The sequence below is a fragment of the Lissotriton vulgaris genome, chromosome 3_1 (assembly GCF_964263255.1).
Source record: "Lissotriton vulgaris chromosome 3_1, aLisVul1.2, whole genome shotgun sequence".
In the NCBI taxonomy this organism is placed as follows: Eukaryota; Metazoa; Chordata; class Amphibia; order Caudata; family Salamandridae; genus Lissotriton; species Lissotriton vulgaris.
The window spans coordinates 190,087,617-190,104,564 of record NC_141689.1 but is presented as its reverse complement, the minus strand read 5'-3'; the positions used below and the strand labels follow the sequence as shown (position 1 = coordinate 190,104,564).

Here is a 16,948-nt window from a genome sequence, read left to right as displayed (position 1 = left end):
CTATCCGCCTCAGATTTCCAAAGCGTCTTTTGAAAGGAAGAACTTTCAATTAGTAGTGTAGGCCACTTACCACAAAGTGGAGATACTATTGAGCAGGGTGGATGGTTGGGAAGTTCGAGTGCAGTCATGTAATCTGACCCGGTTATGTAATCTCCCTGATGGAGGAAGAGGATAACATCCTGTTTGGTCATGCAAACATCTTCTGACAGAATTTAACAGTTGGAGGCGGAGGACATGCCTGAGAGAGCCATCCATTTATTGGGAATAAGAAAATAGAGTAAACTCTGCTTCCTTGTTGTTGTGGGATCACCATTTCTATAGCACACAAGGGAGGTGAGGCCCTTCTGTTTAAGAATTAAGAGATGTTCTGTGCTGAAAGCGTTTGAAAGAGGTGGAATGTTGAGAGGTGTTATGTTTTAGAATTTAACTGAATGGATGATAGTTAAGACCTATTTGTTGAACATGATCACCTTTACAGTGAGAGTGTCAATCATATAACCTCCCTCCTTTCCCCTGTTGGTACCGCTGTAGAATCACCAGCTCTAGACTGTTCCCGCTTGCTGGTGAAAAGACAACGGATGCCTTTAAGAGCGAGGTTGCTTGTGTGAAATCTGTTCTACCCTCTGAGTTACAACTCTTGCTCGAACATGCCCCATAAATTTAGAAAGGACGAACTTTCAAAAGCTCTTTAACATAGAAATAAACTGCACACTACACTCAGTCTTTAAGAGTGTTTTTATTAGCAAATTATCCTCCTTCTGTGTGATACTTCTATCAACCTTGTGATACGTCACTGCCCTTTTGAATTACCTCATGATAAGCTGCAGAGTACTCAAAGGGTAAGTGTAACACATCAATTCCGCACATTTAGTCCACTAGGATATTTTGCTTATGAATACCTTGTTTTGAAACTTCACTGTGGACGAGTCTCATTTAATACATTCACAGTAATTGGACTGAGGGCATTCACCATCAGTGTACGCCTTTTAAGGTAAGGCTGGTTACATGTGAAAACGTGCACAAGTGTGTGGGGGCTGAGTACTGTTTTGTGGAGCCTGGTAATTGTATACAGCTAACCTGGCAGAAGGGACTCTGCAAGGAGTGGCTTACTGGAAAAAGTTCTTCCACTGTATTTTACATATAGTCTGCATTTAGGTTTGAACAGACCTACAAGGTGTCAAACTGGTGTAAAACATGCACACAGAGTTTACATTTGCAGTTTCCAACACACTAAATTAATAGCTTATGAGGCTTCTGCGCCCCGCCGCCCGCAAAAGGAGCCAAGTGAATGACCCTGCTCCCCAGCAGAACAACAGACTCACACACAAAAGTAGTAATTATCAGTGATTCATTCTTCCTGGGAAAAGAGTGGATATCGGGGAAAATCTGCATCAATTGTAATTTGTTTGTCACACTGCACCAGGCTGGGTCAGAAGGAAACATAGGATGGGCTTACAGTGAGGTTTTTGGTGGGAAGGAATGAGGCAGTGCTGTCAGCTAGGGTCAGTGCAGAGGCCCTCAGAGGTGCCTTTTAGAGCGAAAACACCAAGTCGCTATGATATATTGTCCCAGAATCCTATGCAGGACGATGGGACAGGGATGGAGGGATGACATGGAATCCTAGGGATGGAAGGATGATATGGAATCCTAGAATTAGCCTGGGGTGTATGGCATCCCTACTTTGGGAGAGGGGAGGCAGTGGAGGCCAGGTCTCCCCCCACAGGGTGCAAGGGAGCCTGCACCATCGGCCCTGCAGAGACCCATCCTCGTCAGTTGGTGAAAGACCTTAGTACATCTTAGCAGAGCATCAAGTGGCTTCTCTTTCCAGTGGCGAAGACCCTGAACTTGACCCACTGTATCCACTCCTACCCTCTCAAAGGGTACCCCAACCACTGGTAGTGGGATTAAGGGAGCCTTTGGGTGTCCTCCTGTCTTGCCACTGGCTTGACAGGTAACACAGGAGCTTACAAACTCCTTCACTTTTCGGGACATCTTAATTCTGATGGGTACTTCTCAAAGTGTCCTCACCTTCTAATTGAGTTCCTTGGTAAATCCTACAGGTGGTGTGATCAAGTAGAGCTGGTTAACTACTGAAGTCATGCAGTATATCCCTGGCAAATTATCACTGAATTAATTTTGAGAAATCAATGCTCAGCAAAAGAATGCATAGATGACCTAGTGATTGCCTGGCAAACATCAGTAGGTGGGAGGCTTATGACAGAAGCAGTAGACTGTGCAATGCCTCATTGAAGCAGGAATGCCAGAGGATTTTTCTAAGCTAAGGTATACCAGATCTTCATACACAAGGAGACCCAATGTGAAATCACATGTTCTGTCGTCCCCTTCCTTTCCTTGGATTGCGATAAGCCCACAAGCATTTGATCATCCACTCCATCTAGTATTCTGCAGGCAATTAAATCAACAACGTACCTCGGCTCCAGTCTATGTTACCTCTCCTCTTCCTTACTGCGGTGAGGTGGAAAGAAGAATGGAGGAGTAATGATTTAACTCAAGAGGAAGCCAGACAAGGGGAAAAAAGAAGGGCATCCAGTAATCTAGCCAGCTTATCTGGTAAGAAAAGAATCTATGGTAGCTAGACCGAGAAACTTTGTAATTCACCAACTCTCATGGCCAAAGTTATTGCCACTAAAAATGCAGTCTTAGGAAGAAACATGAATCGAGCAACTGAGCATTGGTTTGAATGGAGAAGCCGTATGGAAGGTTAACAGCAATTTGAAATTGCAAAGCAGAAAAATGAAAGGCATGGGAGGAAACAAAACCTTTAGAAAATGCACTACTAATGGTAAATTAAACAAGGCGGTTGCTCAGAGATACACATGAAGGTGAAAGATTTATCCAGGTATCCCTTCACAAAGAACTTTGTCAAGCTCTGCTGAGCAAGAGCCCAAATCTCTCTCCAGCCAACAAATCTTGACCAAGGGCTCGTATCCACTAATTCTCTAACAGACATTCTGACAGCCCAGATGACGTGTCAATTACAGAGGTAAACAGAAAGTTTCTAGCTAGCGCTGCTGAATCTTCATACCTGCAGATGAAGGACAGGGGACTGGAGTGGAGGAACAACCATCCTGCCACAAAAGCAGTCCATCGTGTGGGTAAAACGAAGAAGTGGTGGAGTGCTAAGTCCCAAGAGATCAAAGTGTCAAGACTTCCTCATCTATTCTGGGGTATTCAGGATCAAATGTGCCTGATACTCCCTCAGGACATTTGAAAATAGTGAAATTGGCAGGAATGTATACAGTTTACCTCATGATAAGTTGCCTCTCAAAGAACTGCCCAATGAAACAGTTGGAAGAAAGTTTGACACATCCAATGGGGCAATGTTGAGAGCCACAATGAGATCATCTAATAGACAACACAATTTACAAAAGAACATACCTGCCACATCAGGATGAAGTTCCCACTAGTGGTCCTCTATTGAGAGGCAACTCGGTCTCAAACAAAAAGCCTACTGGATGTGCCTCCAATGACAATACACTCTGCTACAGCTTACTGTAGCAGGTCTACCAACACCGGGTCCAAGACCCCACACTGCTCCAACAGTCTATAGCGCAGTGGTTTTGGTGCCTGACAGCACGTAAATTGTCCTCCCTGAGATCAAAGGGGGAATCGCCTTTTAACCCTTTCGATGCTGATGACGAGCTCAGCTCGTCATCACCCACGGGTGTCGTGTGCTGATGACGAGCTGAGCTCGTCATAGTGCCACTAAAATGGCATTTTCCAGCACTGGGGGGGGGAAAACGCCCAGCAGCCATGTGGTTAAGGAAGGTGAAGGAAGGTGTACTGCCTACAACTTAAGCACAGTTTTTTTAAGGTGTTGATCAATCAATCAATCAATCAATCAATGTACTTATAAAGTGCACTACCTACCCGTGAGGGTCTCAAGGAGCTGAGGGGAAAGGTGTGCAGCTACTGGTCGAAGAGCCAGGTCTTGAGGAGTCTTCTGAAGGTGAGTAGGTCTTGGATCTGCCGTAGGTGGGTAGGGAGGGTGTTCCAGGTCTTGGCCGCGAGGAAGGAGAAGGATCTTCCGCCGGAGGTAGTTCGTTGGATGCGAGGGACCGCGGTGAGGGTGAGGCTGGCTGAGCAGAGCTGGCGGGTGGGGGTGTAGAGGCTGAGTCGGCCCTTGAGCTAGGCTGGTCCGGTGTTATGGAGGGCTTTGTGTGCGTGGGCGAGTAGCTTGAAGGTGATCCTCTTTTTGACGGAGAGCCAGTGTAGGTCTCTCAGGTGAGGGGTGATGTGGCTGTGGCGAGGGACGTTGAGGATGAGTCGGGCGGAGGAGTTTTGAATGCGTTGCAGTCGTCGTTGGTGCTTGGCCGGGATGCCTGCATAGAGTGCGTTTCCGTAGTCCAGTCTGCTGCTGACGAGGGCCTGGGTTACCGTTCTTCTTGATTCGGTGGGGATCCTCTTGTAGATCCTGCGAAGCATGCGGAGGGTGTTGTAGCAGGAGGAGGAGACGGTGTTGACCTACTTCGACATGGAGAGGGAGGAGTCTAGGATGAATCCCAGTGGCGTGCGTGGTCAGTGGGTGTCTGTGCTGTTCCCAGCATGGACAGCCAGCCGGAGTCGTCCCAGGCTTCGGGGGTGGTTCAGAGGATGAGGACCTCCGTCTTGTCAGAGTTCAGCTTCAGTCGGCTGTTCCTCATCCATTCGGCGACTGCCTTCATTCCCTCGTGGAGGTTGGTTTTGGCGGTGTGCGGGTCTTTGGTGAGGGAGATGATCAGCTGGGTTTTGTTGGCATAGGCGATGAGGTTGAGGTCATGCTGGCGGGCAACGTGTGCGAGGGGGGCTATGTAGCGTTGGCCTGATGGATGTCCCCTGGGGTACGCCGCAGATGATGTTGGTGGCTTTGGAGCGGAAGGTGGAAGGCAGACGCTCTGGGTTCTGCCGGAGAGGAAGGATGTGGTCCAGTCCTGGGCCTTCTCTTGGATTCCGGCTTCTTGGAGGAATGTCTTTAGTGTGCGGTGGCAGACCGCGTCGAATGCGGCTGACAGGTCCAGGAGGATGAGGGCTGATGTTTCGCCGTTGTCAAGTTGGATCCTGATGTTGTCTGTGGCGGCGATGAGGGCTGTCTCGGTGCTGTGGTTTCTTCAGAATCCGGACTGGGATGGGTCTAGGATGTTTTTGTCCTCGAGGTAGCGGGTCCGTTGAGTGTTGACGACTTTCCCAATGACCTTCGCCGGGAACGGAAGCAGGAAGATGGGCCGGGAGTTTTTGAGGTCCTTAGGGTCCGCCTTGGGTTTCTTGAGAAGGGCGTTGATCTCGGCGTGCTTCCAGCTTTCCGGGAATGTGGCTGTCTCGAAGGAGATGTTGATTACTTTCCATAGTTGAATATGTGGTGTAAGCATGGGCCTGACGGTGAACCTGAGTGGATGGAGTGCATGATCTTGCGTGTTTCGTCGTTGTTGATGTTGGTCCAGGAGGTCAGGGGGTAGGTGCAGGTGGAGTTCGCAGGGGGGGTGGAGTCTGGCGTTGTCGGGGCGGTCGAGATGTTGAAGCGGTCGTGGATGTCAGCGATCTTCTGATGGAAGAAGGAGGTCAGCGAGTCGCACAGGTCTTGTGATGGCGGGATGTCGTTGGTGTTGGTGCTGGGGTTGGAGAGTTCCTTCACGATGCTGAAGAGTTCTTTTCTGTCGTGAGCGTTGTTGTCCAGGCGGGTTTTGAAAGACGATCTCTTGGCTGATCGGATGAGGTGGAGAGGTCTGCGGGTGGCGTCCTTGTGGGCTGCGTGGCTGTCCGGTGTTCGTGGAGCCATTTCTTTTCTAATTTCCGGCATGTTCTTTTGGAGGTCTGGAGCTCTTCGGTGAACCAGGTGGCTTTCTTGCTGGTGCGGTTGTTGGAGGGTTTCTTGAGCGGGGCGAGGGTGTTGGCGCATTTGTCTATCTATTGTCTGAAGTTGCGGGCGGCGGTAATTGGGTCGGTGGTGTTGTGGGTGGTTTCTGGGCGAGGGTAGTAGCTAGCTGGTCTTTGGTGACTTTGCTCCAGCAGTGGCGGGGCAGCTGTTGGGTGCGGTGGTGTGTGGTGGGCTTCTTGTAGGTGAAATGGACACAGCTGTGGTCGGTCCAGTGGAGTTCGGTGACATGGTCGAAGGAGACATGGGTGCTTGTGGAGAAGATGGGATCAAGCGTGTGGCCGGCGGTGTGGGTGGGTGCGGTGAAGAGTTGTTTGAGGCCGAGGTTGTCGAGCAGGGTGGTGGAGTTGGTGGTGGTGTTGTTTTCGAGGTGGAAGTTCAGGTCCCTGAGGAGGATGTAGTCCGTGGAAGCAAGTGCGTGGGTGATGGCGAGGTTGGCAATGGAGTCGCTGAACTGTGGGCGGGGTCCGGGGATCGGTGCTGAGTGTGTCGCCTGAGTGTGTGGAGACCTTGAGGGAGGACTTGTGGATGATGGCTATTCCTCCTCCGATTCCGTTGGTGCGGTCTCTGGAGGAGATCTTGTAACCGTCCAGGATGGCTATGGGAATGTCGGTTGCCGAGGAGTCGTTCCACCAGGTCTCGGTCAGGAAGGCGACGTCTGGGGCGGAAGTGTCGAGCAGGTCCCAGAGCTCGACAGCGTGTTTGCGTGCGGAGCGGGTGTTCAGGAGTATGCAGCGGAGATGGTTGGGTTCGTTCTTTGGTGGATTGGCGGTTCGGTTGCAGGTGGAGCTGCAGTTGCAGCAGGTGAAATGTCCATGCGTGCGTTTCGGGGCAGCCTGGGTGTCGTCCGGCGTTGAGTGCGTGGAGAGTGCTGGTGTCGTATCAGAGTCTGGCGTCGTGGCGTATGCGGGTCCAGGGGGTCTGGCACTGGGGGCTGTCCAGGCACGGATGGGTACAGATGCGCTTGCCTCTGGTGCACCAGCGGCGCGGCCGCACAGTGGCCGCCATTTAAGGCGAGGAGGGAGGGAGGAGCAGCTGGGAGGCAGGAGCGGGCCGCAGGGGAGCAGCTGCGGGAAAATGGGCAGAGGGTACAGAAGAGAAAGGGGGGGGGGGAAGAGGAGCAGGACGCGAGGGAAGAAGTAAAACAAAAACAGGTACAGACAAGTACAGAACAGACCAAAATGAACAGATAATCACATTAACAGTGGCAACAATGGGAACAAATACAGGGTCAAGCAGGCAATCCGCACGATCAGGGGTACAGCAGGATCTAACTAGCGATCAGCGGCAGCGGGGGGAGCGACCAGGCCAGCAAGCAGGGTCAGGGGACGATCTGAAATAGACCAAAAGTCTTGGGTCATCATTGAGTAATGGATGGAATACTTTAATTAATCTCAATCTCTGGTAATTATTTGGGGCCGTATTATAGTCTATCATAAATTTTGATAAGACTGCCGTTTCAGTTTGGACCCAGCCATATGCAAATCAGTCTGGAGCCTAATCCAATAGGAACAGTCCAGACAGAGGTGGCATAGTGCAAAATAAATATTGAATTCAACATTCCATCCATCAATTTTTTTGTACGCTTTAGTCTGAAGCCCTTCGAGGGATCTGTATGCCCAGATGTGGGTCTCGTGCACACTGTACCAATAGAACCAAGCTATAACAGACTGATGAGCCCTAATAAGTGTGAAACTGATATTGGGCTGCATGTGTTGGGGTTGACTGTACTCAATGGAACAGGGGCAGGACTGATTGCCTAAGGCTCGGTCCGCACTGAGGTGGCATGGTGTGCAAATTTACGGTGGACTTTGATGCAGCCTGAGTGATTACCAGTGGCTGATATTAATTCAAGCATTGCATCCATCACTTTTTTGTCTGCATTAGTGAAGGCACAAGGCCTGTATCTTTAGTAGACAGAAGCTTCTTCAGAAGAAATGCCAAGGCAGGAGCCCGTGGAGGCACAGTCACAGGACTAGGAAGTGGCCCAGAGGGTATCTGAACCATCAAAAAATAGATCCAAAATGTCCAGAAGAAAGGCATCGACCTAAAAACGGTCTATGTATGGAAACAGGAACTGTGGCTACATCATCTTCAGAACCAGAATCTGCTCTTACAACACAGTAAACATTGGCGTAGGGTAGATGAGAGCTCTGAATATAGACTCTTATAACTCAAGGTGGCAACAAGATTTAGCATTCTATTAAAAGCTAATGGTCCTCGTTCAGACCAGAGTTTATTGTGAGTATAACCCCCACCCCTTATTTCCTATTTGCTGTTGGTAAAAGAGCCTTATAAAAAAAAAGCCCTAGAGGTAAATACTTTTATTTTAAGTGGCATCTACAAATTCTTGCTATACTGAGGCGAAAAGCAGTCACCTCTGATCCTCATTTCTGTGAAATACCAGGAGAGTCAGCAGTTTCTTTTTTTTTTTTAAACAAAAATCATTGTAGCATCAGCAGCCAAAGCTCCAAAAGTACGCATTGGTTTGTTACTTATTTGATTGAGAAATAAGCAGCAATTATCTGCTCCAAGATTGCTGTTATTACTGCAGAGCCCAGTTCCGAAATATTTATATTCTTATGTTGAAAAAGTTATATAAAAAAAAGAGCAAGTATTTGTTCAAGTATATAGCTCATCACATCAAGCCCTTCTGGGGCACACTTAAAGGCAACTTATGTAAGACACTTGCAATGTTGCATGTTCCCTCATGTGTGACTCATAGGATTTTTATAATTTTATAAAAGGTAACTAGGTTCAAGGGCCCTTCCAGGTCTTTGACCTTAACAATTGCTCTCATACACCAAGCAGTATACGTGGATACAAGCATCTTGAAGCACAGTAAAAGAACTAATTTAACAATGTATTGCTAATTGCTATTTGGATCTCAAATGTTTTATTTTAAGCGCCATGCCAACCATCCTGGGTTTAGGATTGAGCTTTATAAAGTCATGATAAATAAAGATGCAGATGCCCTCACAGGATTCTCTACAGCAGGGTTAAAATAAATAAAACAGAATAAGTAAGCAGTAAGATCTTCTTATAAATTATAATTTGTCTCAGTCTGACACTTAGGCATTAGATGGTGAATCGGCTAGCTTCGCCAATAAAGAGGGTGATGTAATTGGGATAAAAGGGCTATTTTAGGCCTTGACAGTTTTTTTTTTTTTTTTTTTTTTTTTTAAGTGTATCTTATATAGCGCACAGCTACCCCAACGGGGTGTCCCGGCGCTTGCATTGGGAACCCGTCCTGGCTTTTCCCTGTGAGATAACCCATACTGGGCATCCCCAAGGTGAAAGCTAGGCATCCCGCCGCGGGGGGCCATAGTGGAGATTAAGCAAGCTATTGCCCAGAGTTGCAGAGTGTGAACCCGTGATTCGAGTAGGCACCGAAGTGAGAATTATCGAGTCCGTGGACACTTGGGCTCAGACCCTGCCGCGTCGGGAATTGAACCCTGGTCCCGGGTCTGACCTCAGCTGCCGGGTATGCCTCCTCTAACCATTGAGCCACACTTCTCCACAGTTATTGTTATTGTTGACAATTCAGCCCCGCAAGTGAGGGAGCTGCGGGGGAGGAGCCGCGTCCCTCCGCTACAATCAGCTGTGAAAGGGGGACTGGGGACCGGCAAGTGTGATACCAAAAGTGAGGATCGACGATTTTAGAACACAAACATTCAGCTAAGTCCCACTAAATTAAAAAAGGTATTTTAAAACACTAGGCAAATTAAATGCTAGCAGTTCTCATGTGCGCTGCTCTTACCGCTGCGCGTAGTATCCTAGAGACTACCTTAGAGAAAAAGCCCAGCTGGATAGGAAAAGAAATAGCAAGTTTTAACACGTTTATGCAACAAGCAGTGGAAACTGCAAGATATGTGAAACAAAGGAAAAACCTTAAAGCGGTCCTCCGAAACCTCCTTCTGTTGAATCAGGACATAAATACTCTAGTTAGGGAACAGAATCTGAATTATTCATCTGAAAGATATTATAGAATATTATTATTAAAAAAGAAGGAGGAATCGGGTAAAGGCCAGGTTAAGGAAGGAGAGGGAAGACAGTATTTGGAAAGAAATTAGAGAAGCAGCTTCTAAAAAACCTTTTGGTCTCTTGTCGCGGAGGGTTGTGGAGCCAGAGCCCGATTACTGCCTGTGGCTATTGAAGAACTTAAATGGGTTCGCTTTCTTCAGGATCTTTATGGAGCAAATGAGCAAAGAATTAAGTACCTCGTACCAAAGGAAGACTATACTTTGTATGGATCGCCCTCTAAAAAAAGAGTTAGAAATGGTTTTCAGGGGAATGCGTACCTCAGCGGCAATGGGCCCCAATGAAATACCAATTACTGTCATAAAACAAAACAGTACAATGTGGGTCAAAATTCTTGCCCGGTTTTAAAGTATTATTTTTGGAAAAACAATGGTCCCCCCTCCTGGAAGGGAAGTATAATAGACACTGTTTAAAAAGGAGACCCAGATTTTCCTCAAAATTATCGTCATATTGCGCTTCTTGATGCGGTGGGTAAAGTCTTTGCTAAATGCCTCATGACTCAAATTAGCGATTGGGAGAAGGTCATTAAAATTTTACCATTAGACTAAACTGGGTTTAGGACGAAACATGGAATAATTGATAATTTAATTGCCCTCCAAGTAATAAATGATGAATATGTTGAAATTAGAGGAGGAAGGGTGAATACAGCTTTTATTGACTTCTCCACAGCATTTGACAAAGTAGATTGTCCTTTGCTGTGGAGTAAGCTTTTAAATATGGGTATGCCGGGCACCCTTTTGGAGTTAGTTTGTGCCACCCATACGGAGACCTGGTGCAGAGTTTTAATGGGAGGGGAAAGAAGTCTTTCACAAGCTATCCCGACAGCAACTGGTTTAAAACAATGATGTTTATTGGCTCCACTGCTTTTCTCTTTATATATCTCAGATCTCCCTTATTATTTGGCCCAAAGTGAGGCATTGCCCCGTTAATTGGGGGAAAACCGATTGTGTGTCTACTCTATCCAGACGACATAATAATTATGGATTTAATGCCTAAGGGATTAAATAGTCGTCTGCAGGCTCTCCATAAATTTGCTGAAGCTCACCATGTAAAGATTAATATATCAAACAGTAAAATTATGTATATGCCTGGAAAAAAGAAGCTGAAGTATGGAAATGTTGTATGGTCTGTAGGTGACCAAAAATTGGAACTTGTAATATCATATACCTTTTTAGGAAAATTATTATGTAGCAACCGAAGTGATGAAGCCCACATAGAACATTATATCGCTAAAGCCACCACTCAGGGAAAAAGTTTGGGTTCCCTTTATAGGTCTACCGGGAAAATACATTTTGCAAAAATCCCCGCCGCCCTGCTGTATGGTATGTAATTGATCGATGTAGAGAAATGGGGATTTCTAAATGCACCGGAAGGCCGAATTCTAAGAAGTTTAGCCTCAGTTAATTTGCCATGTTCCGTGACCGCCCTCAGGTTAGAATTTGGAATGAGCAATACCTGGGCACAGGGTCTTGCTGGGATAGTGCGTTGGGTTCTAGGTCTGGTAAAGTGTTATCATGGCATGCTAAGATCTTTACTTCGCATGAAATTGTAGAACGGCTAAAAGAATAGTCATTCATTTTCAGAAATTTTAGGACTGCGATTGATTTGCTACAATTGGATTAGTCCCTGCTCGTTACCTTATCGCCGAATCAATTAAGGGCTACCCTGAAACAGATGCGAAAAATTCCTAGGACGTCTAGATATGTCAGTGTACATTTAAGTAAGGCCAGCTATCGAGAAGGAACAATGGAAGTGAAATGGCAAAAGTATATAAAAAACATATTTTTATTTTTTATGTATTAAAAACCATATTGAAGCTGACCAACGGTCACATAATATGATGAATAAGTAAAAATATATCTATAACAACATTACATACAGAAATCATAAAAAGTTGACATAAATTATACAATATACAAAGTAGCACAATATGTTAACAAAAGTATACAGTTAATCACAAAAATGAAACAAGCATAAAAACTCGACGCGCGTTTCGGCAGGGGACCGCCTTCTTCAGGAGACACAATTTACTTCAACGGAAAGACTCTATCCATGCAGCAAAAAAACCGAAGGGGATTCTTCCTTTACTAAATATTTTGTAGTTCGCAGATGCCTTATATATCCACATTCGATGTTTGAGAGTTATAGATGAGAGTATCCTAGATGAGCATGTCCCATATCAATGGGTACAGAGAATACACTGCAGCACAACGCTATATACGCTGATAGAGTTAATGCTTGAAGAAAAGTGGCTTCTAATGGCGCTCTTGTTCGTCACTCACAGACTGATAAAAAATGGGTTCTTAGTTTAAAAATGAAGCAGTGCTTAAAATAAACACACTTCGAAAATGTCGACTTGGGAGGGCGCCTCGCGTTGTTCAGTTAAATGGCAAAATCGAGAAACGAAGGGTTGTTTGTGGACAGCACGATGTAGCTGCTCCGTGTTCCGGCGTGTGGGGACTCGTCCTCCTCCTCCAGGATACAAAATCATCACAGGTTTTATCAACGATTGTCAGTACTGACTTCAGCCGTGATTCCAGCCCCTGGCTATTAAATGTGTAGGGCTACCCTGAAACAGGCCATTTGGGATACAAGTTTCACAAGGGATAGGGAAGCTTGCACTTTGAAGATGGGTATGCATCCGGTCATTGATTCCTGCGTGAAAGTACAGGCACTTGGTGTGCGCCGTTTTGGCTATTACTGAGGTCGGGTATGATCCCATTAAATCCTTTATTGGCAAAATGGTATGTGTAGTGGACTGGCCCCACATGTTCAGATGATAAAGTAGATGTAGCCGAGTTGAAGTTGATGAAGTTTATTCAGTTCTTAGAAGTAGTTACAGCAAGCACATAAGTAGAGTAGATACAGAACCCCACTAGGAGCAGCCTCCTAGCTGCTCAGCCCATCTTCCAACTGGCACATTCACACACCAGGCACCCAAGCATTCCACTCATGTCAATCACATTAACATTCTACACGGAACACTCACACTGGCTGAGCAGCTAGGTATAGGATGAAAGGGAACATATTAACATGACCTGAGGATACTACATTATGGTTCATCACCGATTTGTAATTTGTGTAATAATGGCCTGCAAGGTGTTAATCATGTATTATTTATTTCCACAGCATTACTAATGTGTCAACGAAAATGGATGAGACAAATATGTCTACAGCTATCTATTCTTTCGGCCTCAGCACTAATTGACTCTTTATGAGCTACCAAATGAAATGTTTTGCAGTAGAATTTTTTACTTTTTAAAGTATTTTTAAACATGTACTAAGGCTCATTATGTAAGTAGGGAGTAGCTGCCAATACTTGCTCTGTGTAGGCTATTTTACTTTTTATTCTTGTGATGGTATTCCAGGGTAGTTATTTCATCCTATGTTAAGGGCATGAAGGATATTTAAAAATGTTGGTACTGTACAATATATTGCTATGTTTTAATCTGAGGACATTTTATAATGTTGGATCCCATTTAGCAGTCGCTAATGTCTTGTTGGGAAGGAATATTTGTGTGTGTGAATATTATTATCAAAATAGAATCCTTACTGTGTTGTTGGTTTCTCAGTTTATGTGGACCTCCACGGAGTTCCGTAATCATAAATAAATAAATTGAATTAAGGCAGCCATGCATATCTAAGTGAGATGGCAGCAAATGCTTTTAGAAGAGTGAACACTGTTTGGGGATTGTGTCCTTTGCAGGTGCCGGTAAGAGGGAGAAGGTGGGTTCTTACTAATTCCATAATGACCAGTTTAAATCCAATTCTAGTTTAAAGGGATTGTTCTTTCTAATTCTCCTTTATTAGTGTGGTTGACAGGTCATACCAGTACAAAGATAAATACGAAAAAACATGTTCTTAAGAACTATACATTAATTATACGTGATTAGACAAGGAAAGGACCAAGTGCAACAGTACAAACTGAAAAATAGTTTATGGTACAATTTAATACCTTTGTTAACGTGTGTTCAGCCTTCCAAAGGTGAAAATAACCATCGAGAGAGAGGGCACCCAGCTCCTAGATAAACAAACAATTCACATTCAGCAAGTTGAATGTAGAATACAATAATCAGTGTATTCCTGGATGGAATTCTGTTAAAAGAAATATATATTAACAAATATTGCTCAAACTTATTGATTCCATTTTTGCATCGCTTGGTTATACTGAGATTAAATTTACTCATCCCAAAGACACTCCATTTTAAAGAATAAACATGCAATTTTACGACATTACTTGGAAGAAAAACAGGACACCTTGAAATATCTTCTGCTTTTGCTTTAGCATAAATCATTTTTCATATGGGATACATTGAAACACCAGAGGTAAGGTGAACGGAAATTCTCTTTTATCACTTCTTGTGCTTCTGGAAGATGGGATTAATTGCTGAACCAGAGACTAAATATTGGGAAAACAGGACCGACAAGTTCCTTGACTCCATGCATCTTTTTATATTGCCTGTATTAGACAGTCACTGGCCACAGTTTGTTTAACCCACATGCCACAGTCTGAGTCCATTTACTGGCCAGAGTCTATTAAAGAAAGACTTGTTGAGTAGCTCTCACTAAGGGCCTAAATTAGATCTTGGTGGAAGGGAATGCTTCATCACAAGCGTGACAGAGATCCCATCCGCATTAGTAGGATCCCATTATATCCTATTGAGATTGTTATACGTTTGTGACTGAGTATTCCATCCAGCGAGATCTACATAAGGCCCCAAGTGTTCATTACCTCTAACATTATCCCCACCTCATAGGACAACCCAGGTGTTCCACTCTACTCACTTCACACCAATTATCCGTAAGATTCAATAGTGTGACAGTGTAGCACAAAGAACATCAGAATCTGCTCTAAAGACAGCCAATAAATGGCTCAATCTAGACGTAGCAACTAAAAATACATGTGGTTGTGAATTAGAACAATGGTAGCGGTAGGAGGCGACTCTTGGCAGTAATAGCGAGCAGTAAAGATTTACTCTATGAGACAGAGACACTTAGAAACTCACAATGCAATATAATACTGAAGATAATCCCTAACTTCAATGTCCATTCAGTATTTTACATTAGGAAAGAAAAAAGATAAACGGAGACTGCTTCGAGTAAAATCATTAAAGTTTTGAAGCACTCCGTCCAGCTTACATTTGGACAAAAGGTTAAAAGAAAGGGTGGTAAGGAACATGCAAATGCAATAATACGAGAATGAACACTATTGAATATGCGTTTAGAAATATACATTTCAAAGTGCTGTTTTATTATATATGTTTATATATAGTGTCACAGAAGAATGAAATGACTAGCCCAAGATAATATGAGGGGTACATGCCCCACTGTCAATGGTACACTGACCCAAACCAACCGCACAAATATAGGCATAGCTCTTTTTCTCAGAACCCTGAAATTATTCTCCAAACACATAAGCACAAGACCCACATCATTTCCTTACTCTTGTTCTCAATTGGCGAGACACACTGGTTAAATAAATGAAGAGGCATTTTATATATTGAGTGCAACGCTTATGAAAAGGGTAGGCAGCACTCTCTCAGCTACAGGCTTTACTAGGCAAGTATTACAATGAGACTTTGAGCTCACATCAGCTCCTTAAATAACTACCTGCATCCAAGCTAAGAATTAGGGCTTGTAAGCAACAACGATGCAGACGACAAATGCTGTTTTCTTAACTGTGTAGAACAGATACATCAGCAGCACTCTAAAATATGAGTTTTTTCCAGTTGCAGCCGCTGCGGAACAGGAGTTGGAGATGATAAAGAAAGAAAACTTACCTGTGATAAAAAAAAGAAAGAAAACTTACCTGTGAACTCTGCCACCTCTCCTCTGTCTTCTTCTACGCCGTCTTCCCTCAGCAGCATGGAACTGAAGCACACAGGCTCCCCCAGGCAATCACGATGCGGTCACCAGCATGACAGCAGTGTGGTGATTGGTCTGAGGGGCCTGTTTTGCCACTCAGGCAGCACCTGGGAAAATGTCCACCCAGCTGTGCAACACAGCCGGGTGGAGAACATGCCAAGTGCACATGACTGTTTCGCATTATGCGCAATAGGTGGCAGAATAGCTCAGGTAGTGTAAATGTCCCCAAATTATATTGGTAGGGAGGGGGTTAGTTAGTCTGCAGCATAAAACAGCAAACCTGAATATTTCAATGCAATTTGACAGGGTAAAATAATGATTTCTCCTTCACTGTGAAAGTATTTTCTTTCTCTAATCACACCAACACGTCTACATGACCAGCACTGTTTTGAAAGAGGACGCTATTTTAAAAAAATAATAATACTTCAGAAAGTTCCAAAAACATACTACATATTTTTTTAAAGTTTATAGACTTGAATACAAATATTTATTAGTGAGATACATACATAAAAAATACAAATGTACTGCTCTGCAAGGCAGTTTATTGAAAGGAGGCGCTTACAAAGTTCATATAGTGTGAATGCAGTGCAAGCAGAAACTAAACTTGAATTAGCTGAATAACAGAAAATGTTCATTATAATAAGTTTGCAACACTGCAAAACACAGATGTTCGCACACCTTGGATTATCATGACTTTTTTTTGGGAGGATGAAAGATGCTCAATCTCTCATGTTGTTTCAGTTTTCACACAGCTACTTAAGATTTTGAATATCGGATCTATGCTTAAATTTGAAGTTGCTCCATCATTTATTGAACAAGCAGCTGAGAAATCTTGATTCTTTACTAATATTGTTAAACCCTGAAGAAGTGACATTTTGAACGTAGTAAGTTGCGAAACACATGTAGGTTGATGTTGTTCTAGGTCTGCAATTTTCCTAACAGAATTATTCAATACATGGTTTAATTCGCTAACGGACATACATATAATCAAGAGCATGATAGGTGAAATGCTGACCGGAAAGTCCAGGTTAAGGTTATATCACCTACAGGTACATTTATACAGAGATTGTGGGACTGTGTAGGTTCTAACCGGACCGGTGCAAATTTCAGTCTTTCCTGGTAAGGTACCAAAGTCAGGAATGTAAGTAAAAACAGAAAAAAACACATACTGCT

The 16,948-nt window shown here is 44.4% G+C and overlaps 1 protein-coding gene across 2 annotated transcripts in view; it reads right to left on the bottom strand.

Annotated features, from left to right (window-relative positions):
- Positions 1-16,948, bottom strand: part of DCAF12 (DDB1 and CUL4 associated factor 12) — a 269,091-nt gene that overhangs the window by 144,059 nt on the left and 108,084 nt on the right. For both annotated transcript variants that reach the window (XM_086960298.1, XM_086960299.1), the window contains one exon: positions 13,866-13,931. In XM_086960298.1, coding sequence (XP_086816424.1) covers positions 13,866-13,931 — 66 coding nt within the window. The remainder of the gene's footprint in view (positions 1-13,865; positions 13,932-16,948) is intronic.